Here is a 23,377-nt window from a genome sequence, read left to right on the forward strand (position 1 = left end):
TGCAGCCAGACCCCCTGCACTGCCCAGCTCACCTGAGGTTGCTGTAGGCTCGGGCCACTTTCCCCGAGATGCGGTCGGAGCCGAAGACCACAACACGCAACGTGGACACCTTGGCATCCTCATCGTAGCTGAGGAAGGGCCGCCGGTGGAGGCTGAGGCACCGCGGGGCGAGCGGGGCCGGCAGCCGCTGGCTCAGGACGTGCTGCGGCAGCGAGTGGGCACGCCGGGAGCGTGCCGGGATGCGGTGCTTGGCCTGGGGCGTGCACAGGCTCTCAGCCCGGCGCAGGGGCAGCGAGAGCGAGCCCATGTCTGGGCAGTCCTTCAGGTCCCTCCTCAAGACCAGCTGGCTTTTGCTCTTGAACAGTTTGTAGATCTTGTTGGTCAGCGTCTGTCTGTATTTGTGGTGGGTCTTCTCCACCTTCAGCTCCGGCCGCCCCACCATGTCCAGGGAGCTCTCGTCGCTGTCCTCTGCGTACCCGCTGTCCATGCAGTCCTTCAGACTGGAGACAAATGACTTCAGGGACTTTCTGGAGACCACCGTCAGCTCTGAGATGGAGTCCTTGGAGGTGGTGAAGAGGGACACTCGCGAGGGCTTAGATCCCTCCTCCGACAGCACTGAGTACACAGAGTCTTTGGAAATGGTGCAGATGGGGGAAAGCAGCGAGTCCCGCTCGGGGGAACAGCCATCGGTTTCTACCTCCTCCTCCTCCTCCTCTTCATCCTCCTCGTTCTCAGAGGCCATGGGCTCAACAACACTGCACTCTTTGCTGAGGACATCGTTGAGGATATCTGAAAGGCAACCAGAGGGAGATCGTGTCTGGCACGGGCTCCAGCGTAACCACTGGAAACGCGATGACCCCAGACAGCGCTACTACTACAGCATGGCCAGTGCTCTCTTTGGTCCTGCACCGTTTCAAACAAGGAGCTGAAAATCTCCTATGGAACGTTTTTAGATTTCTATACGGTGCTCAGATGCAATGCAAAACAAAACGTATGTCTCTCCTTGAGGTTACGTTCTGTTTGGGTTCTCAAAAGGCAAACACCAGTTGGGGTTTGCTTCCTTCCTACACAGATTTCACAACACGCCCGTGTCCGATCCAGGTGTAACCAGAGGGCAGGGGGAAAGCAAAGCATTTGGCTGATGAAGCCCCAAATCACCCCACTGCAGGTGGCCTCCTGGAAGGCTGCGCTGCTCACTGCAGAGCCCAAGCCAGAGCTCTGGTCCAGCTTGCTGGGGTCAGCAGGCAATTAACACTAAAACTTCAGGGGAACCGGGTCTTTCAGAAATAGGGAAGCTGGAGAGCCCAGCTCAGCAGAAAGGGAAGCCACTGCTTCCCCTGAAAAACTGCTGCAGCTGAGCCAAAAGCATGGCAAAGCTCCTCATCCATCCCTGCTGTGGGGGGTGGGAAGAGCTGTAACGTCCAAGGGGTCTCAACCCCACAAAGCCCTGACATCTCAGTGCGGTCAGCCTTTTCTAGCAACAATTATTTCCAGGGCACAAGCAAGGTTTACCCCTTGCAGAAGAGCTTTCTACCGAACAAGGTCTTCTCCCTACCAACATCCCCACAGACTCGGGTGCAACAAACCTCTTCCAGCTTAACACAAGGCACAGCTCTGCCCAGGAGATCAAGCCCTGCATGATTTGTCACTGACAACACGTTTCGGGGCCACCAGTGTCTTGTGTCCACTGCTTGGATGAGGGCTCTGCTTGGGATCACAGCAGGCATCATGCCCGAGCCGACACCCACATCCTCTCCCGTCTAGGGGATGGTGGCACCCACCGCATCACCCATCTCTCCCTCCAACACCAACATTTTGTTATTGGCCCTTTCAGGCTCTGGCCAAAGTTTGTGCCATGCACCTGGCTGCACGCAACAGCCCCAGCCAAGCTGAAGTGCTGCGACAGGGAGCAGGGGTCTCACTGGGAAGGACAGGGACCCCCTCCACTTACCAAAGTTATCCTGATCCCAGCTGTAAGTGTAGCAGCGAGCGGCAGGGATGGGGATGGTGTGGAGCTTGCGGGGCTGAGCCTCACCTGGGAAGATAGGAGGGAGAGGAGTGAGTTTGCAGGGATCCCCGTACTGCTCCCGACAACTCTCCAGCCTGGTGGGAGATGCCACCCACCCCATCCACATGTTTTGGGTGGTCTAGGTCATGCAGAAAACCCATGCTGCTGTCATTATCCCCATGAAGTCATGTGCAGTCGGGATGAGGGCACATTTCACACTTCTATGAGCCATCAGACATCATTGCTACTGTTGGTTTCTGATTTAACATTTTCATGTCACCCACTAAGGCTGGACAATTATTTTTTGTTGTTGTTGCAATTTTAATGAGAGATTGCAAACCACTTCTGGCTCATCATTTGGTTACAAAATAGCACCTGGGTTGGTGGTTTTTTTGTTGTAGCTGTTGTTGCACTGGTTTGAAACTTGGTGCAAAACTGCTGGGGGCTGCTGCAGGGGCTGAGCCAGCAGAAAATCCTGGAGGAAAGAGGGGCACAGGGGTTTTCTCACCCGTGATGACAGGAAAGGATGCGGCCCCGGCAATATCCCGCAGCGCAGACTGCAGCCGCTCCCGGGCCAGGACAGGGTCGCTGCTGGTGGCTGCAATCTCCTGCGCGTCAGCGGCGCTGGCATAGATCTCTGAGAGCTCTTCCAGTGTCTTGGACTGGGGGGAGCAGAGCCAAGGCAAGAGATGGAGGGGGCCCCTCCACAGAGGCAACACACAGGTCTTGGGGGCAGGATCATTAACTACTACTGGGCAACTCCCTCCCTCCGCTACCTCCCACCCCCTTCAAGTCCATCACAACTTTTGCAAAGGGAAAAAAAAAAGTTTGAAAACACCTAAGGGGGGTTTTGGTCACAGTTTGTTGCTCCTCCCTCCCAAACACCAAAGCAAAGTGTTTCTCTGATCGAACAGACACTTTTGCTACATTTCAGATCCGGAGGCACTTCCTCTCTCCACTCGGAGGTGGGGAAGGGAGTAAAAGGCGAGTGACACACACACATCCCAACGTCACAAAACAGAAGCACAGACACACACAGTCTAACCCAAGAAGGGAAAGACGTGTGTGCTTCTTACAAGAAGCAGTATCAAAACTTTTGCCAATGAATGTTATTTTGGTCAGGAAATCCAGCAGCCAACTGCATGAAACTGCTCCTGGTGGCATTGTGGCATCACCGAAGGTCTCGCCACCAGTGCCTACCTTCAGGAGGTGATGCAGGCTGTCCAGGTCGCAGTGGGTACCGAAGTTGGCCTGGTAGAGATGCTCAAGGAGCACGACGAGCGTGGCGTGCTGCGGCTGCTCGCTGCTGCTCAGCTTCTCGGCGATGGAGAGGAACTCGCTCCGCACCTCGGAGCGGTTGAGCAGCAGCACGGTCCTGGGGACAAGGGGACTGCGGTTAGGCCAGGTAGCCAGGCTTGGAGGCTGGTGGCACATGAAACTCCCAGATAAATTCACACTAGATGGCAGTGTCCTCACGCGCCGGTCACGGCTGGAGGGTCTCGGGGCTGTGCAGGGGTGACAGACCCAGCTGCAGTGCCAGCTGCGGGCAGGGAGTAGGTAATGGATGAGCATCCTCCACCCTGCTCCTCAGCACCATCCCTGGCACCATCTCTTCTGCCGCATCCCCAATGTGACCAGCCCAATAATCGTGCAATCAAACCCAGACAGGGCTCTGGCCCAGCAGCCTGTTGTCCTAACTGGACATCCAGCATGCACAGTGAAGGGGAGGGATAAACAATGAGTGGCCCCCAAAACATCCTACTCTTGCAAGATGCAGGTGAGAGCATCCACAGGCTTTGAATTCTCAAACCTGCAGCCCAGACTGCATGTGCTTCTGCTCATGGATGACAACAGTCACAGAATCACAGAGGGGTGGGGGTTGGAAGGGACCTCTGGAGTTCATCTGGTCCTAAAGCAGGTTCACCTAGAGCAGTTGCACAGAATTGCATCCAGGCAGGTTCTGAATGTCTCCAGAGAAGGAGACCTTGCTGAGCAAAACCGGCTCTGAATTAAGGATGTGCTCTGGTGTGCTTGGTTCTAGAAAGCTCAGGCAATGGGCAGAATCTTTTAACAGGCCCAGTGTTCAGCCTGTGTACAGCTTTGTGCCAGGTTGTCAGGGCTCTTCATGCAAATACAGCCATCCTGCTGCAAGTCATCAGTGATTGCACTTGCACCACTATAAGCATGTAGGGCAGCGGAGCTGCACTGGGGAAGCAACACTGCAGCACCAGCGCAGCTGGGTGGGATACAGGTGCAGATCCAGAGCTGCATGGCACAAGTGGACAAGCCAGGAGAGCAGGACACCCCTCCTGCACAGAGTGGAGGTGGCTGTGCACAAAGGACTGTCCCTGGGGCTGGGACTGCGGCCACAAGGGCATGCACTGCCCAGGCTCATTTTCCTATTAACAAATGAGGTGCCCTGGCAGAAGGAAAGGTTCAGCCCTCGAATAAGGTGCAAAGTCTGACTGTGGTTGGTCAGAGCTGCAAGGCTTTCATTAATTGTTGCACTAGCACAGACTCACTTCTGACCCCCTTTGGGGTGGCAGCTCCCAAACATGCAGATCAAAGCATCTCCTGGCTGTTCTTCAACTTACGCCAAGATCAGCAGCTCTCCATAGAGGAGACTCTGCCTTCCCCAGCTGGGGAGCCCACAGACCCTGACCCATGGCTGTGGAAATGCCACAGCCACTTTCCTTGATCCCTTCCACAGCTCAGCCCATCTATCCAGCTCTTCTCCCCAGCACGCACCACTACACCTTTGAGATACTGCTCACTGCAGCCCCACTGCTGCTTAAGCAGTGCGAGATGGTGGCGATGCCAAGAGTGGCACAGCCAGGCCCATGGCCACACTTACACGGTGGAGCTCTGGTAGTTCTTCACAGGCAGCCCCTGCTCTGTCCTCACCAGCCTCTGGAAAGAGATCCCTGGGGGAGAGAGTAGAGCACATGAGACACGGCACCACTGCAGACCGCCCTGACTTCGTCTCCAGGACAGTGCTGACCTGGCCAAGCCACTGCCCAGCATGGGCACGGCAGCACTGAAAGTCCTCAGGGGGACAAGGCACAGCCACCGTGTAAGGGGACCAGCCCAGGAGCAAGGGAGCCTTGGGATGTAAAGGATGAAAGCCCAGAGCGATGGGAAAGCAGCCAAAGGACGGGACAGGAGTGTGGCTCCATCTCCAGTCCCCTCTGCTCCACTGCTGATGCGGGATGTGAATTACACGGATGATATTTAGCAGCTTCCACATTTGCATTAGTTCCCCAGGCCCCGGATCTCACTTATGGACAGCAGGTCACTGCCACCTTTGCCCCTGCAGACACAGACCCCACACCAGCCCCAGCAGAAGAGAGGCTAGCATGGGCAGCCCACATCCCTGGATGCATCCCTGGGACCATCCCATCAGGATCCCAGCCAGGTGACATCAGATGGACCTGGGCTGGGTGGCAACAGCAAAACCCATGTCACCCCCAAACAGCAGGACTGGGGTACATCTTGGGAAAGATTTTATGGTGTCAGTAAGATCCAGCACCTTTATTGCTGCAGGCAGCCACCTCCCAGCCCCAGCTGCTGCTCAACAGCCCAGGAGCAGCACCCACGGTGGGGCCAGCACCCATGGACAGCTCATGTTGATCCACACAGGCCCCCTGGTTATGGCAGCGTTCACCCCTCTTGCAGGGGCATCAGCCCCAGTTTGTAGGTAAAAGCTATTGCATTCTTGGCAAATACTGACAGCAGCTTGTTATCAGTTAATATTTACCCTCATCTCAATAAAAAGCTTTTACTTCAGCCTCGCGGCAGGTCACTGAGGCTGTGCAACAAGCGTGTAAGGACCTGGCCACCTTACCCGCAGAGGACACGTTTTCACTGTTCTTGGCTTCAGTTGCAGGCAGAGGCCACCGCAAGGGGCTCCCCAGCCCAGGCCAACACCTCCCACGGCATCTTTTGCCAGGGGCGGGGGAATCTCTTATACTTGTAGGAGGGGAAAAGCTTTTGGACCAAAGTCATCAGTTCACACAGCCTCAGGCACCAGCGATGGTGGTGATAACACAAGAGCAGGATGTAGCAACCCCCCACCAGCACTGGGGCTTTCCCAGTGGTCTGTAAAGCATGGCCCCAACTGGTGTCACAACAATAAATGACCTAGAAGGAGCTGGGGGAGTCCACGGCTGCAGCAGCACAGGACCAGCATCCCCATGTGTGCGCTGGCCATGCAGCTCTGGGCTGGAGGCTGGACACAGCACAGGAGCCCAGCCAGACCTTGCCTGCTGGCCGTGGCCATTTATGCTGGTGAAGCCTTGCACTCGGGGTAAATCAGCCAGTCCCATGCCCACACTGCAGAGGGTTTTGGGTTTTTTTTAATTTTTTTTTTTCCTTTGAAAGGATCTTTCATCCCATCTGCACCTACAAGCTTCCATCTCCATAGGACATTGCTGCCATGATGGAGACCCTGTGTTTCACATCCCCATCAGGGCTCTCCAAAGCATCTGCCCGGTTTAATGACATGGGGAAGCACTCCCAGCCACAGCCCGTGTACCCACCCAAGGCCCCCCAGGTTCTGCTCAGAGCAGGTCCTGCTGCCACGGCCCAGCACAGGATTAAACAAGGGCTGAAATCTGCTCTGTGTGGTAACAGCTCTCCGTAAGCCACCAAAGGACGGGGAGATGAAAAGAAAGGGCCTTTTAGAAATAATTGGAAGAGCTGCTCCACTGGGAACAACAGGACATCTACGAGGAGTCCTTAATTAAGAGGAGCACTGCTGCTGCCGATAGATGTGCCCAAAGCTGTATCACAAGGTAGTGTCTCCGCTGTAAAGAAAAAGCCAAGGAGTCCTATGGAAATCTCCACGCAAGGGCAGGCTTGAAGGCTCCAGCCACCTTGATGCCGATGAATGGACCCACTGTTATCACCCCAGCTACACCACTGAGCACCTCCAACAAAGGCCAGGGCTGGGCAGGAGCAGCCAGCATGTGCTTTGTCACGGAAAGGACCCACCAGTCTGAAAGGCAGCCAGGAAACAGTTACACATTTTGCTAATTCACACTGGTCCGGAGCTGAGAGTGCCTAGGATGCTCCCACCACCTTGCATGCAAGGCAGCCACTCAAAGCACAACCTGCCCTGCTCCTGCAGAGGAATCTGGTCTCACCCTGTGCTGGACTACCAGAGAAAATCACCCAGAGGACGGAGGGCAGAAGTTCTCACCTCCTGGAAAAGCTGAAGTTTGGGATGCACGGTGTGGATGCCACGCTCTAGGGATTCATGAAGCAAGTGGCACATGAAAGAGCAACACTGGCAGAGTGCCAGGAACAAACACGGGCAGTCATGGCAGCAGGTGTTTTGGGGGAAGCAGCACCAGCAGCACAGGAAAACCGTGTGGCAGGGCAGGAGCGCTTACCGGGAGCCTTGAGCTCGTTGCTGATGAAGGTGAGCAGCTCGCGGAAGATGTCGCAGTAAGGCACAGGCCAGGTCAGGAAGCTGTGGTAGACACTGGCGGCTTTCAGGAGCAGGTCACAGCCCGGTGGGAAGTGGGGAGCCTATGGGGGATGGGAAGACACGGTTAGAAGGACAGCAAGGACACAGGCCTCGAGCGCTGCATAAAAACTCGAGGGTGCAGGCTGGCCATGGGAGGAGCAGAAGCGGATCGGAGCAGAGGGTCACCCCTGACACCCCATCCTCTCCCAAGGAAGGGTCAAAGGATCCCCACCGGGTGCAGCCCCCAGAAACCTCCATCCGCTCTGCACCTCCCCAACCTCCCAGCTGTGGCTCACGTGCCAAAGCCTATATATAAATTTCTCTTTAACACCCCCAGATCCATACAGATGCATCTCACTACAGCCTGTGCTTTTGCAAGATCTGGCAGCAATGATTTCCTCGGGATAATGATGCATTGTGCTAATAATAATAATAAAAAAAGCTATTTCCTGTGAAGGCTCCGCTCCTTCTTTTCATCAGTGCTGCCCATGTATCTTGCACAAGTACAAAGGGTAATGAAAAAAAATGTGCCCTGTCTGCATGGAGATATTGTCAGTCTACCTTTCTGATTAGCCCATCTTTAAATAAAAAGCCTAAAACACTGAAGCTCATTTTTTTCATCTTTCAGCTTGTGCAATGGTTGCCTGGTCTTGATCCCTGTAGATTCATACAGGATCCTTTGCTGAGATGAATTGATCGAAGCAGACCGTGGTATTTCAGAAAAAAGCCACCCCGATGTCGGTGGTTGTTCTGTGTGGCTCCGTGGGACCCCAGACCCTGTGGCCTCCCCAGGGGCTGGGATCAAGCTACGTGCAGCAGCCTCAGGACTTACATACAGGACCGCATAGTAGAAGAGCAGAGCCAGGGGAGTTACGAGATCGTAGTCGCACTTCTCCTGCACCTGTAGGAAACAACCCAAGGGCAGAGGATGAGCCCGGTTGCTCGCCATGAGCGTTACCCAAAAGCAGCCTTGGAGGTGCTGGGAGACTCCCCAGCAGTGCAGCCGGTGCCTGACCCACACCATCACATCACCATCCCCAGCAGATTCCCTCATCTCCAAGGGAAAATAACCCCTAAAGCCCCAGTCACCCCCACCAACGGGACAGGCAGATAAGCACAGACTGCTGCTCTGCTTTTATCCTTGAGAAGCCGATTTGGCCAAGCTCCCAGCCCTCCGATGCTCCCAATCCTTGCAGAGTTGCATGGAAGTGGCTCAAAGCAGGCAGTTTGGAGAGGCAAGCAGGCAGCCTGGCCCCTGCAAGCAGCTTGCAAAGTTCTGCAGCATGGTGCAAACCATGTATTTCTGTCCCAGCCTTTACCACTGAATAGCCAGCAGAATGACTGCACTGAGGGACATAGCGATGGCTCAAGGATATGCTTGCAGACACTGTCTCCTCTTGTTCATGAGCACAGAATGAAGTGCAATAAACCACTATGGAAACCCAAACGTAATAAAACACTATCTACAACTAGATCAAGTCCAGACATTTAAAAGAAATATAAATTAATTAAACCAAATTGTGCTAATTTGAAGTGGTATCGGCTCTGCAGCCCGGCAGCTAGACAGCCTTTCTTCCCCCAGAAATGAAAGGCAGCATTTACCCCATCACATGAATCCCAGCGCTGAGGATTTAGGAAACACATCACCGTTTCCTGCCACATGAAGGGATTCCTCCGAGGTCTTCCTGGCCGCAGCCTGGGGTGACCCTGCTTGACCGACAACGCCTGGAGCTTCTCCAGCACATGATGGGGCTGCGGGTGGCTGACAGGATCAGCCCCGCTGCTGCTTCACCTCCCCACTGGGCTCAACCTGACTGTCGCCTGCCAGGCTGCTACATGGTGCAAACCCTGCCTGCGGTCCCCAGTGCCCCAGCTCTGCTTCCAGCTCTGCAGGAAGCCTAGCAGAGCCACAGCAAAGTTTCCATCAAAAACAACAGGAAACTTTCAATTTGCTCTGATTTGGAGTAGCAGCTCCCAGCTTACACCAGGGGCAGGTCTGGGGAAGGCTGGCTTCGTCTGCGCAGCCCTACAACCCAGGCTGCCCCTGCACAGTGCCAAGCAGCACTTTGGGAAATCAAAACCCTTCCCCCATGGATCTGCGGTGCTGCCCAAAAAGCAGGTACCAGAGCTGGGCTTTCCCTTGTAGCCTCCATGTGCTAAAAGCCAGCAGGACACACAGGGCTGGTCCCACCAGAGTTTTGGACCTGCCGACCCAGCATCACCTGACCCCAAGCTCCATTGCCCCAGCAATACCTTACCACAACCCAGCATCACCCACCTAACTCCACAAAACTCCATTCAGAGCAAGCCCCAGAGCTGACACCTCCTCAAAGCCCGCAGCCCTCCCCAGCAGCCCTTCAACTCACCTCTTTGGCCTTGCCGAGGATCTTCTCCACAAGGATGAGGTAGTTGCCAGCATCTCGGCTCACCAGCTCCTGCAGGCTCCAGCAGTTCAGGCACAGCCCAGCTGCAGGGGAGACAGAGCTGCCGTCACTCACAGCTCCGATCAAGAAGGTCACAGGAGGGATGAATAACGGGAAAGGGTCAGGGCAAAGGTGTTCACCACCTGCACCAGGTCATGGCAGAGGAAGAAACCTCACACGCTCATTCTGGAGGGATCTAATCTCACCAAATGGTGCTTATCTCAGCAGCATCGCTTCATACCCGAGCACCTCCACGCTCACACAGCCCAACACGCTCAGCTGGGTCAGATGCCTCTCACCGAGGCAGGTGGGGTAGCTGATGTGCCTGCACTGCCACATGCGTGCTGCAGAGGCCAGAGGGATGTGCATGGCATGGCTGGATGCCCACCTTCATTCTGCCTGAGCACACAAAACCCACTAGTGTGGCCCCTTGCCGTGCTGCCCCCAGGCTCAAACACCCCAGATGCACTATCCCAACTATAAACTCACTCAAACCCTGCAAAACTCAGTTCCCCGCTGCGCACACCTCCAACCCTCTCCACCTGCATCACGCCTGAGGGAAGGTGCTGCATCCCCCCAGCCAGCTTCCCCACACCCTGGAGATGCACCATCACATCAGCATCGCAGCAGTCAGAGTTCATACCAGCATTGCTGTAAAGCCTGCCCAGCATTTTTTCCAGCTCTCTTAGCACCTTCAAATTTTTGTTAAATATTTAAAAGCCTGGCAGAAGATTAGCCAGAGTGAGAGAGAACTGCCATGCAAAAGGACAGAGGGTCCTTCACCCCTGTTAATTGAAATCCCCCCGGCCTCAGTTCCCAGGCATCTGCCTCCTGCTGCTGGGACCCAACCGGTGACAATGGCCCAAGGTGTTTCCCGAGGCCATCGCTCTTCTTGGCGGTCAGGGCCACCTCCCAGATGGTCTTAGAGGAAATGTTCTGTGCGAAGGCTGTCGGGCGCCTCCATTCATCCCGGCCTTGCATCCCAGGGGAGGAGGCAGTGCTCGCCGACACCTCGGACCAGGATCTGCAGAGCAAGGGGGAGCAGCACCTCCTCCTTCTCTTCCTCCTCCCCTGGCGCCACACACAACCCCATGGAGAAAAGTTACGGAGAAATTCCAAGCAAACAGCCTAACAAATATCTGAGAAGGGTCCATGTTTTCACCTCTGCCATTCTGCATCACCATGAATTTTTACCACAGGAGTGGATGCAGTGCAGGCACCACACAGCTCAGCTACAGCCCATGGCTTGGTTCAGGGGGTGGTGGCACTGGGGCTCTTCCAATCTCAGTCCAAAAGCAAAGCCAAGAGAAACAGAGCTTCTCACTGCGAGGAAGTGGGTCTAATGATCAAAGAGCAAAAAATAAATACAAATCCACCTGCTTTTCACTCACACAGTCTATTAAGCGCACAGAAACACCGACCCACGCGTGCTGGCTGTCACGTTGGAGCTGGCAAGGAAGAAACAATGCCACAAGCTGGCAAGGGGACAGTGGTATACATCACAAACCTACAGGTCACACTGTCCGTCCCTCAAATGTTATCCCCAACTGCAGAGGCTACAAATTCATCAAGCGTACAGACATGTGTGACAAGCAAGATGAATTTAAACCAGGGGAGAGGTCTGCCATGGCCCAGCTGGGAGAAGTCAATGCCAAGACAAGCAAAACTAGTGCTAAGGTTGCAAAACCCACCTTCATTTGGGTGCTTCCATGTCCATGTGTGTGTCCCCATGGAGAGGCACTTGCTCACCCAGACACACGCTATTTCTGTAGCTTTATGCCTAGCTTGTAAGTGAATTAACAGGGCAGGAGCCTTCCCCCACGGGAAAGCCCCCCCTGCTGCCACATAACTTTTTACTTTCAATGAATCAACATCTTCCAGTTGAGAAAGATCCCGCTGGAAAGTTTCCAAGAAGATCAGATGCACTCGCTGTTAATCACAGTTGCAATTTTTAATTTGCCTCTGGTACTTCTGGCATCTCACTCAACTTGCTAACACCCAGAGTGCCGCCGTAGACTGTGGTACCTTGTCAGCGAGGGCATAGCCACAGCAACCCGGTAATTCAGTAATGCTCTGGTTTTCCTTTGAGCTATTTTCAGAAGCCAGTGCAATGGCACAAAGCCATGGCTCTGCTTAGGATGCCCCTGGCAGACTGCTGAGATAAATCAACACTGTCCCAGAGCGCAGCATCCTCCAGGGAAAGCCCCCGCACCTGTGAGATAGCCAAGAAAGCAACCAGCCCAGCAGAAGTGGTCAGAACTGCCAGGAGCTTTGCTGACCTCAGCCAGAAGCAGCTGGGTTCACACGCTGCCTTCAAACAGCCTGTCCCGCTTCGGCCGGGAGGATTATTTCACCCGTGAGAGCCCGGCCCTGCTGCGGCTGCCCAGGGTAAGCCCAGCCGGGTGAGAGCAGCGGAGCTGAGCCCTGGCGGTGCACCACCAGCGAGGGGAACGCTGCTTCCTGTGCAAGCGTAACCACAAATACAAATAGCTCAGCAAGACACGGGCTCTTTCCTTCCTCTCGCTTCTAGCGAGGGAGATGGAAATTGTGGTGGCAGCGGCTTGCTGTGTTATTCTGCTCTGAATGGGGCAGAGGGAGCGGTGCTAGGCTGCTCGGCTGGAGGGGAGCTGGGGCAAGCCCGCTGTGAATGGGCTGGAAGGGCAGGCAAGGCTCGAGGGAAGCATCTTACAAATAGAATTCAGACCTGACATCTTCTGACTCATCTTTGGGTCTTCTACAGGAACCGTGAGCTGAAGCACAAGGGTACAGCCAGGTATACTTGAATAGCATTGCTATAAGCAGAATTTCTGTTTAATTGGTGGTCACAGCAAGGCATTGGGATTACTCAGGGATTAAGCTAAACAGTGCTGGGAGGCAGCAGGCTGCTAGGGTCTGAGCTCCTGAACTTGGCAAAGCAGCATTAGCCAGAGACACACCAAAACAGCTGCATCCTTGCTAAAAATAATCTCAAGCATAAAATGCAGCTCGGAAATCCTGGACACAATAAACAAAGACCACGCGGCAAAGCGAAGTGTTCAGCACCACCAGGCATGAGTCAGGACAGGGGACTCAGACCTGGATGGGAAATCCCTTCCCTCCACACACAGTCCAGGCCACCAGCATCCACTTTCCAACCACTGGGAGCAGAGTTAATCCCTGCAGCCATATCCCCTGCATCAGGCTAAAACGGTTATTTGGGCATGAAGGTGATGCTCTTAATGTGCACAGATCAGGCTCAAAAGCCCCAGGGTGACAGCAAAAAGCAGAATGGAGCCACTCACCTGCAGGCACCTTCTCCATCCTTATGCAGATGTCCTGCATCCCCCTGGGACACACTGGGTGCTGCAGTAGCACCCCGGGACCTTTACAAACTGCAAAGCAGCACTTGGTTTATTCCCAGGCCAGGGAGAGGCTGCCACCAGGTGAGAAACCAACTCCAGGAAGTTTTATTTGCAGCCGCTCCTCCATCTCCGTATACCTGAGCAGATGCTCAGCTGGTGCTTTGCAGTGATGGTAAATCATGCCGCCAGCTGGGTCAGACCACAGGTCCCAGGGACAACGCAGCAGTGGTGTTTTACACCAGGTCAGAGCAGCACAGAGCATGAAGTCCAAACTGGTTTCGTTCCACTGTGCTCAAAACCAGCAGCACCAGACCATGCCAGGGACCCTCCCTGTCCTGCAGGGGACAAGGGTAGGATACACACTGAGGGCACGCAGGAAGCTTGAACCTGACATTCTCCTGAACTTCACACTTGCTCTTTAATTCCCAAAACAAGATTTGTCACTATGAGATGCAAGGGAGGGCTGGAAGCTGCATGGAGTGCACAGCTTGGAACGCCCTGGGATGTCCCCAAAGTCCAGCAGAGGGATGGTCCCTGCCATCACTGCAAGCAGGAGCTGTGCTCCCCGTTACCCCCAGTCTATCAAGCTGTGCAAGCACTGGAAAGTCCTGTGTTGGTGGGGAAACAATTCACCTTACTGGCCTAAGCCCATCGCAGGGCTGGGTTTGCCGCACTCCGGCAGGTGCCACTTGGCTGAGGGACATGGGAAGTAAAACCACACACACAGACTGCTCAGTGCCTTAGGAGTGGTCCATGCAGGAGCTGCGGGGTCACCTCTGGCTCTGGTGGTGTCAAGATCAGCTTTTAAAGATGCAACTTGCGCAGGCAGCACAAACTAGAATTTCTCCTTCCAGCCCCTAAATCCTATGAATTTGTCACAGCAGGCACCAGAGACCTCCCCCGACAGGGCAGTGGGAAGACCCACAGCTAAAAAACCTACTTACACTCACCCTGCCCTCACACCCATCCATCCGGTTTTGCTCCACTAAAAGAGCAACCCGGCGGTATCTTTTTTTTTTTCTTTGTACATGGAGAATGAGTCAGATTTATCTGCCAGCAACACAGACAGCCCAGGGCACGTTGTGGCCCCGGCTGTGGGATGCAGGCGCTGCAGCACACAGTCCTGCTTTTGCTGCAGCTCCAAGCTGTGCTTATCCCAGCATCCTACACAGCACGCTTAGACTGAGCCCAGTACAAGGCAGACCCAAAGGAAAAACTCCCTTTGGGAGAGCAAAGCCCACAGCAAAGCCACCAAGCAGGGAACCAGTGCTGGGCAGAAGCTGCACCAAGACCCCCGCACCGGGAGGGAGCTTGGGCACAGTGTACGCTCTTGCTTTGATCGCTATCAGCATCGAGGAAGATGCCTGCAGCGTGCCAGGAGCCGGGCAGCAGTGGCCCCGTGGGCGGCCTCGGAAGGATGAGGCTTCACAATTTCTTTTCTGAGAAGCGCACCAAGATGCCCTCCTCCTAGAGCGGCTTGTTCCTGACCTCAGTGGTTGACATTTCCCCTCTGCTGCTCTTCATAGGGGGCAACTGTCAGGTCGGAAAAAAGAGAAATAAAGCAGAAATACCGCATCCCCAAGCTGCCTTCGCCCACGGCACTCGGGCTGGGCATCAGCTCCCAGTGCCGTCAGAAATGATACAGTTGGAGGGGTGAAAAGCAGATGTCTCCATTTCCTCCCTCCCCCAGATGTGCTCCCACCATTTCCATTATGTCCTCACCAGAATAAGGTGGTTTTCTGCAAGGGACTGCCCAGAGGAAGGGCCAACTCACAGCAGTTTGTAAGTAGGGGGGGTGAGAGGTTCCCAAAACCCAGGGGACAGCAAAAGCCTCACAGTGACAGCATCCCCTTGAGATGCATCCTGCGCTGCACAGCGGTCCAGCCCATGGCTTCCATACCCAAGCAGCTGCTTAGAGCCCCCTGAGCAGAGCACAGCAGCACCTCCCAGGGCTGGAGGCACTTCCACCCAGCCTGGGCAGTGATTTCAGCAAGAAAACCCACCATAAGCCTGGAGAAATCAGTCCAAAGGTTAAAATTTGCAAGGTTTAGTAACCAGTACACTTTAATTCTGCACTTAGGGCTGGATGAATTTCAGACGCTGCATTTTGGTACTTGGTGACCAAGCTGGAGGATCCCCACACCAGCCTCTGTTTGCTCCCCATGAGGGTATTTAGGTGACTGCAGCTCAGCAGGGTCTGAAGCTTCTCCTCACCAGAGCTGAGCAGACTGAACTCCCTGAGCGTCACATGCGACATACCACCATTGAACGCTCATCTCCTCCTCCAGCTCACTGGTGATATTCCTCCACCCTCCTCAACAGCATCCTTCATCCCCCCCGACTGCTGTGCAGCCCCATGGCAGACACAACAGCTCCTTCCCACCCCTGGGACCCCTCAGGCACTGGGCTGCCCTACAGCCTTGCCGGCAGCTCCCCAGTCCAGCATCCCCAGCACCACCAGCTGCCAGACCCAACCCAGCACTTCCCCTCACCAAAGGCTCCCTGTTTCACTGCTCACCAGCTAGAAATAAAATATTTCTCTTCCTTTAGCACACAGATTTGACTATCATCTCTCTCCAGCAACACAGAGGAAGGCAAACTCTCCGAAGAGGGTCTCCACAAGGAAAAGCAGGTTGTCTTTCCTGGCACTCCTCTAACAGGGTTTTTTGTATGTCCAAGACAATAAATTTTAATTTAGTTCCTCCAATAAACGCTGCAGTCCAGGAAAGATTTTCTGTTCACACCCCAGAGCTGACCACAGGCTTATCCAGAGTATAAATCTGGGATGACCAAAGCACCCACACTTTTCCCTGCTGACTTCACAGACCTAAGCTGTTCAGTCACTAACGTGGAAGGGAAACAACGCGTCGGAAGCGATTACTCACCCACTCTGGAGCAACCTCTTCTAAAATTGTCATATGAAAATATAGCATTAAATAATTTAAAAATTAACAAAATCCTAGCAAGGTCTCAGCCCAAAAACCTGCAACATGGTGCATGCTATTTTCATGTAATGAAATGGTAAAAGCAAATAAATTGGGAAATAGAAGTGATATAAGAAGTTAAAAACGAGAAAGGAGAAGGCTATGCCACAGTTAAGAACAAGACGGAGGGATTCATTGACTATATGAGGAACAGAGTCCTACCATAAATAACAGACTGGATGTGACACAGCTCAGCAATGATTCAAACTGTTGCTTGTAACACGGGGAAGGCAGAAGAATGTGAAAACATTTCTGCTCTGTTTTTGAAAAGAAATAGGAGACCCTGTTAAGGGGTGTAGGTACAGCTGTGTGCTACGCTCCGTTTTCCCCGAGTTGTCTATGTTACTGCAATAATGAAATACTTCCTACTCCAACAGCAAGGGGGTAGGGTGTGAAACAGCAGCTCTCCAAGGCAGTTGTGTTTAAAGCCAGCAGGGCTGGCAGGGAAAGCCAGCGGGGAAGAGCACTGAGCGCTGGCCAAGCCACTGCCTGGGGGGCTGCCCAGCAGCGGGACCCCGGGCACGGCAAAGCTGGTCACATCACATCCACCCACAGCTGTGGAAACGGGCTGCACCGGTCACGCTGAAGATTTTTGGCACCAGCACAAATGCTTTTGATGAAAGGGAACTTTCTGATGTGTAAAATGCCTGAGATTCTCCCAGGAATGCCAGGTCATTCTGTCAAACCCCATAAAACCCACATGAAGAAGACCGAAAGCCAGCAGGCGGAGAGGGGGAAAATCATTAGAAATGAGGAATCGCTGGGCAGCACAGCTGCTTCCAACGGAGCCCACCACCACCTGACCCCTGCCCTGTACAGTCTGGTCTTTGCTAATGAGCCAGAAAAATTATGAAGTCATTTTTTAAAGGCTACGCTAACACAAACACCAGCGCTGAGGGGCTGGGATTAGAGAAGGGCAGAGTTTGTGAGTGACACAGGAACTGATTAATTATAATTATGGGAAGAGGTGAGTTATGAGGCACACAATGAATCGTTTGGTGAGATGGACTCCTTTGGACACGCATTGTAACGGTGCCAAACACGAGGCCGTGCTTCCAGGAACCAGGAATGTAGGTCACACCTCAGGGCACGTTTTCCAGAACATGAGGAGACCAAAAGGACCCAGGAGTCCTGGTCGCAAATGCACGAACCAAGACCCAGGGTGATGCTCCAGGGCATCACTTGGGTGGGTGAGAGGAAACAGGCACAGTGAAAGGGATTACTCCAGTATTTGACAGCAGGCAGGATACTGTTTGCATCTCTTTGTTGACTTACAGGTAAACAGAAAAGCAGAGGAGGTTGAAAAAACTGCACAGACAAAAAGAAATCTGAATCTGACAGCCCCCCAAATTCATTTCATTTCTTTTGTCTGCAAGAGGGTTTGGGAGGGATTGAATTGCAGCCTACAAGTGTGAGTATGAGGAAGAGATGTCAAAATGACATTCAAAAATTACTTCTGCTCGCTGCTGCTCTGCCCTCACCATCACCATTCCAAATCCCTTTGCAGCCCTCTGAACATGGCTTACATCTTTACAGCCACCATGGTATCTGATCTAGATTTAAAGTCGATAACAGTATCTCCATGCTTGCTTCTGACAATGCGGCTGAGATTACGCCCAAAGGCTTTGAGGACTACATGCATCAAAGGCACAGCTGGCTGATCACACAAAAGCCTTTCCTCGTGGTGAACGAAGGCTCCTCCTCTCTCCAGCTCATGCATGGACAACTGGCAAGATGCACAACTTCTCTGCTGAGCCTTTACACATGTAAGACCTAACACGACTTGTTCAGCATCTTGGGGCATCTTCCTACTGCAACAAGAGGCCCAGAAGACTGACTAGGTTAGATCCCATCCACATTGGAAGGGAGAAAAGGTCTCCAGGCAGCTCTTTCTTACCCAGGTGCTCAGGTAGGTCAGCAGATCATGCAGAGACAGAGCAAGCCCATGGTTAATAGGTCACCTACCAGCCCATCTGCTGGAGACAGCATCTCTGCTAAGCCCATGCAGACATCTTTCCAGTGCGTGGTAAATCCTGTCCTCTGTGCACGTCGTGTGCTGCATTTTAATTCATCTCCTAAAGAGAAGGAAGAAGAAAGTTAGTATACCAGGCCCTTAGTTCAGTGCGAGGAAGAGAGCGCTGCAACATTTGTACTGTAGCACAGAAAAGATGGTCCCGGTGAAACATCACCCTGTTACTGCCTCCTGTCACCCTCGCCAAGCCCAACTGCAAGGATGGAGGTGCACATGTCCATGATCTGACCACAAGAGGCTGTGGGGCCAAGGCCCCCTCCCCCTGACCTGCTGCAGGCATATCTGCCTTCTCACAGCTTCCGTCTGTGGGACACATCAAGTCCCACTCACGTGTTTGTGGCAAGGAGGTGATCTTGGGTTAGCCTTCAGCGAAGATAATACTGCAAGAGATTACAGCTGGAGCACCTTGTGATGGGCTTGGATGGGAATCATCCAACAGCCCAGGCTGGAAGGGATCTCAAGAGATCACCTAGTCCAACGTGGGAAGACTAACAGCAGAGCCCAAGCTCCTGCTCCTTGCGCTAGGCATGGATTGTCCTTGACAGCTTTAGTGTCCGCTGGCGGCAGTCACAAAATCACTGCCAAGCGCCAGCCTTGTACAGCCAGGAGGAGCCTCCGGCACTGTCATCTCACTGCCACACAGCCAACGTGAAGAAAAGGTCCACGTGCCCTTGTAGCAATGCAGGAAAATACAGAGGGGACTTCAGCCCCAACATCCGAGGACATTGTGAAACTGCGGATTGCATGCCTGGCTGCAGCCTCTTCACAACACGGCTCTGTGCATCTCACCTCTCTTCCACAGCCCAGGGTGCAAACCTAAACCTTAGGCTGGCAGAGACTGCTGGGGGGCAAGAAGATTTTATCCCACTCAACTCATAAGCATCAGTCTGGGACACCATGAAAATAAAAGCAGCTTGCCCAGCAGGTTTACTTCTCAAATCTGCCATGACCGTGAGCAACCCAAGAGGTGCCCAGGCAGAGACACCCCCCCCTCCCCCACAGTGCCAGCCCTGGTGTCCAGAGGGACCCTGGGGCAGGCGCCTCTCCTCTCCCAAAGCACAGAGATGGGCCCATCCCACAGACACTTTGCCTCTTGGTTACAGGCAACACAAATGCACAAAAATAATCCAGGACAAAGCAATAAAACCTGCCAACTCTCCAAAAGCCACCTGCCAAGGAAACCTTTGCTTTCATCCAGGACAGCTCACTCCTGTACCTATGACACATGCTCATGTTGTTCCCAAAGCTACCCCAAAATGCTCGATTCTCTGCTTATTTGGTCAATGTTTGACACTCAGTATTCAGCGATGGCTGTGACCATCACAGCTCCCCACCTCCACCCTGGCAGGAGTAAAAGCCTCCATGATCTTGACAGCAGCTCCCACCTGGTCCACCCTGCTTGATGCACTCAGCATGGCCACCTCCACCCACACTTAATTCCTGGCAATTCCCAGGACCCAAAAGAGCTCAATAAAGCTGTGCCCAGCTGTTGGAGCTCCCCAAGAGCCAAGGGAGCAGCTCCAGCCCCACTGCTCAGTCCTTCCTACTCTGGAAAGAAGCCACCAGCAGCTCCACACAGGTGAAAGCAAACACACAACGAGGAACCACTGACCTGCCAAACACAAGCTCGCTCCTTCACCCCAAAACGGCTCATGGGCTCCTGCCTCTTGCGTCCCACTGCTGCAGCCTGTTAATATGGTCTTCACCAAAAGTTTTATCCATCCACAGTGCATGCACGAGGAACACCTGAGAAGTGCTCCGCTGCAGTGCCGAGGACTGAATGAGCGGGCAGTCTGAGCATCAGCACCTTAGTCATGACTTGTGGCAAGAGGAAAGCAGTGACTAAGAGCCCAGCGTGACTCATAAGCACCCTTTACAACACCCAGCTCACAAAAATACACCTCCCCACACGTCAGCTTGTTTTAGAGCACAGCTTGGTCCTTGGAGGGAAACGCTCCTCACCACATACTCAGGGCGAGCCCTGCACCGGTCCAGGCAACCCTTCCCGATGCCCAGCACAGAACAGGCAGGGAATTTAAGCACAAAATATGACAAAGGTATTATCATAACTTTCAAATTACCAAATGCACTCTTTGAGTGGTTGTTTGGTTTTTTTTTCCTGGTCTGCTACGGACCACACATGAATCTAAACCTCTTCTCCCAAGGCAGTGCTTACGGAAGCATTTTTCATGGGAGAAAACTCAGTTTGTCCACCACAACTGAGCAGAAACTCTGCAAACTCTTCTACTGTTTATTCCCCAAACTCTCCCTTCCTTCCCACGCACGCTGAGCAAAATGACAAGGCAGGGGACAGTTCTGGAGGATGTAATCAGACTTTCCAAGGAAGTCTGTTAAGCATCTCAAGAACACGAAGAAAAACAAGTGTTGAGATCAAGGGTTTTAATCAATGCTTTGCAATGTTGTACGAGGGTGTTGAGCAACTCTGTGAAAAAAAATATGTCTCTTCCTCGTCTCCCTCCAGCTGGACTCCCAGCAGCAGAGCTGCTAAACAAGAGCTGCTTTGGCAAAAGTGCTCTTCAGAGCAGGTGGAAGGGACAGCACAGCCGTGCCTGCAGGCTGCACCACACAGCATTTCACAACACGGCCAGGGCAAACCCTGCGAGCAGTCACACTCCGGCACCCGTCAGGGACACCCTCGTCACCCGGGCTGGCTGCTGCTCCGGGCATTTCCAAGCAGAGCAACATGTTGCAAAAGATGTGGGTTTCCTTGCCTTCTCCCCAGGTGTCAACAACACTTTCGAGCAAGTACACAACCACCACCCAGGCAAAAGAGAAGGGCTTTGATGGACCATTTGAGACAAAACAGCAAGGAGGATAACAAGAGACCTTCTGACACCAGATTGTCACAACTCCCCTGACAGCAGCTCTGCAGGCAACGCAATACAATGCCCACACATCTGTTCAGCCTCTGTGAAGCACCTGAAGATATTGCTCCTAGGAGGCAGGAACAGAGGAGACAACACTGCAGTTCTGCAGAACACCCTCAGGCACCAACTGAGTATCACCCTTGGACAAGATGTTGACTACCTCTCTCCAGGCCCTCATGCATCAGACCCCAGCCCCACAAAACCAGGCTATGGGACTTCAGCCCTGGATGCTCTCCACGATAAGATCAGTTTCCCTTCTCCAGTAACTTTGTACCTTAAAAGCAGCCTCCAAACACTGTGCAAACCATACAGTCACCATTTAAGAGGCAGAAAAGCCAATGTTTGGAAAAGTGAGAGCAATTTTTCTGCTGTCCTGCAGCAACTTGTGGCACAGCCGGGAGTATAAGGCAAATCTACAGCCCTCCAGGCACATTCCTTACCTGCCTTCCCACCTGCAGCGTCAGTGCAGTCAGAAAGAACAGGACTTCTTGCAGGAAGGTAGCTGGATCTCACCTAGATGAGAGTCCCTGTCACCTCACACCACGCTGGTCCGTACGCACAGCTGACCAAACGAGATAAATGTTCTACCATTTCACGACCCCAGTAACACCTTCCTCCCTGTCTGCCCCACGCGGGACGGCTGCCCACCATCAGCGGGGTGCCTCTGCAGACCACCCTTGGCCCACCATCAGCGAGGTGCCTCTGCAGACCACCCTTGGCCCACCATCAGCGAGGTGCCTCTGCAGACCACCCTTGGCCCACCATCAGCGAGGTGCCTCTGCAGACCACCCCGACAGGGCTGGCAGGAGGAACTGACAGAGACCAAGAAGGGAACTGGGAACCACAGCCACGCTGACCAGGGCGCAGGGAAGTGGCCAGCTTGCAAAGAGCAAGGCTTGCTCTCACTAATGATACGTCACGCAGGTGATGTTACAGTGCTCTCGGCCACAGCAGTGACAATATTTAATTTAATAATATTGAAGAATCCCATGTCCTGAGGGAAACTGATTCGCCTCAAGGTTTTGCCTTGTTTTTGACAAATGGCCAACAATTAGCAATGTCATGGGCACGGGGCATAGTTGAGCCTACCTCCTCAGAAAGCCTGACTGTCCAAAAAGCACCTGGTAATTTTCTAACAAAGACCAAGGGGAAAAAAAAAAAAAGTTACTTAAGTGAGTGAGAAAAGTCACAGCGCTGACTTTGGAAAATGTCTCAACAGTCTTTGTGAAATTGTCCCAGCACCTTGCATGGATCTTTAGAGAATTTCCATCTGAGATTGCTTAGTTAGGAGTCTTCATTTATCTCTGTCACAGTTAAAAACTACAATGATTATACAGATAAATTACAATGTTGCTGTTAACTAACGTCAAACAGGTAAACCTTTATCCCTTGGTGGAAAGCAGGAACTGGCTGACCACTGTTTTTGGATTTTCACTTGTCCTGCTTTGAGGCAAGGTTTGCAAAACCCCACAGTTTTCCTAGAATATGAAAAAAAACCCCACTAACAAAAAAAAGAGTAACTTTTCCTGCCAGGCTGTGAAGCCTGAGGCCACAGGGAACCCTCAGGGCGTCAGAGCTTCATGACGGGGGCTTTCCACTCTGTTGGGACAGACTGTGGTTCCCCCACTTGCCTTCACCGCTCTGGGACCTTTCCCTTTCGTGGCTTTTCTCCTGCTCAGTATCAGGGCAAAGGAAAAGACCTCAACTCCTTCACGTCCAGGACGACGCTGCCCCAGAAGCAGAAGGTCCCTCTGCACACCGCAGCCAGGTTGAGGAGATGGCTGAGGCCATTTAGTAGCTCCCACACGGTCGGGACAGGGCACATGAGAAACCAAACCAGGGGCTACGTGGGATTTTCTGCAAGGAGAAGCACTTTTCTTGTGTTAAGATCCACATGAATCCTATCATCAACATCCAAAGGACTTCTCTGACCTCCTCCTGTAGTGATGGAGCTCAGGAAAACCATCATTAGATGGGAACAGAGGGAAAGAGCTCAAAGATCAAGCCCAAAGTCGGTGTTCCCAAATAAAGTAGCGAAGGGGACCACCCTCTCCTGGGACACTGGCCACCTCCAGTCCAACCAGCAGGGCAAATCCCTGCCCACCAACCCCACGGCGCTCCAGCACGATGTCCTGCGGAGGCACCACCCCAGCCAGCACCCTGCCCTGCTCTAATCCTGCTCTCCCAAGAGAGGAAACCCAGGCAGCCACGTGATAAACTGAGATTTCCAC

At 53.3% G+C, this 23,377-nt stretch overlaps 1 protein-coding gene across 2 annotated transcripts in view; it reads right to left on the reverse strand.

Annotated features, from left to right (window-relative positions):
* PIK3R5 (phosphoinositide-3-kinase regulatory subunit 5) overlaps positions 1-23,377 on the reverse strand; it is a 60,934-nt gene that overhangs the window by 8,648 nt on the left and 28,909 nt on the right. For both annotated transcript variants that reach the window (XM_037409432.1, XM_037409424.1), the window contains exons 2-10: positions 18,192-18,301; positions 9,845-9,945; positions 8,311-8,379; positions 7,402-7,540; positions 4,863-4,932; positions 3,209-3,383; positions 2,517-2,670; positions 1,952-2,035; positions 33-789 (exon numbers count right to left, since the gene is read on the reverse strand). In XM_037409432.1, coding sequence (XP_037265329.1) covers positions 33-789; positions 1,952-2,035; positions 2,517-2,670; positions 3,209-3,383; positions 4,863-4,932; positions 7,402-7,540; positions 8,311-8,379; positions 9,845-9,945; positions 18,192-18,288 — 1,646 coding nt within the window. In that variant the 5' untranslated portion in view covers positions 18,289-18,301. The remainder of the gene's footprint in view (positions 1-32; positions 790-1,951; positions 2,036-2,516; positions 2,671-3,208; positions 3,384-4,862; positions 4,933-7,401; positions 7,541-8,310; positions 8,380-9,844; positions 9,946-18,191; positions 18,302-23,377) is intronic.

This window comes from Falco rusticolus, chromosome 1, assembly GCF_015220075.1.
Source record: "Falco rusticolus isolate bFalRus1 chromosome 1, bFalRus1.pri, whole genome shotgun sequence".
Classification (NCBI taxonomy): domain Eukaryota; kingdom Metazoa; phylum Chordata; class Aves; order Falconiformes; family Falconidae; genus Falco; species Falco rusticolus.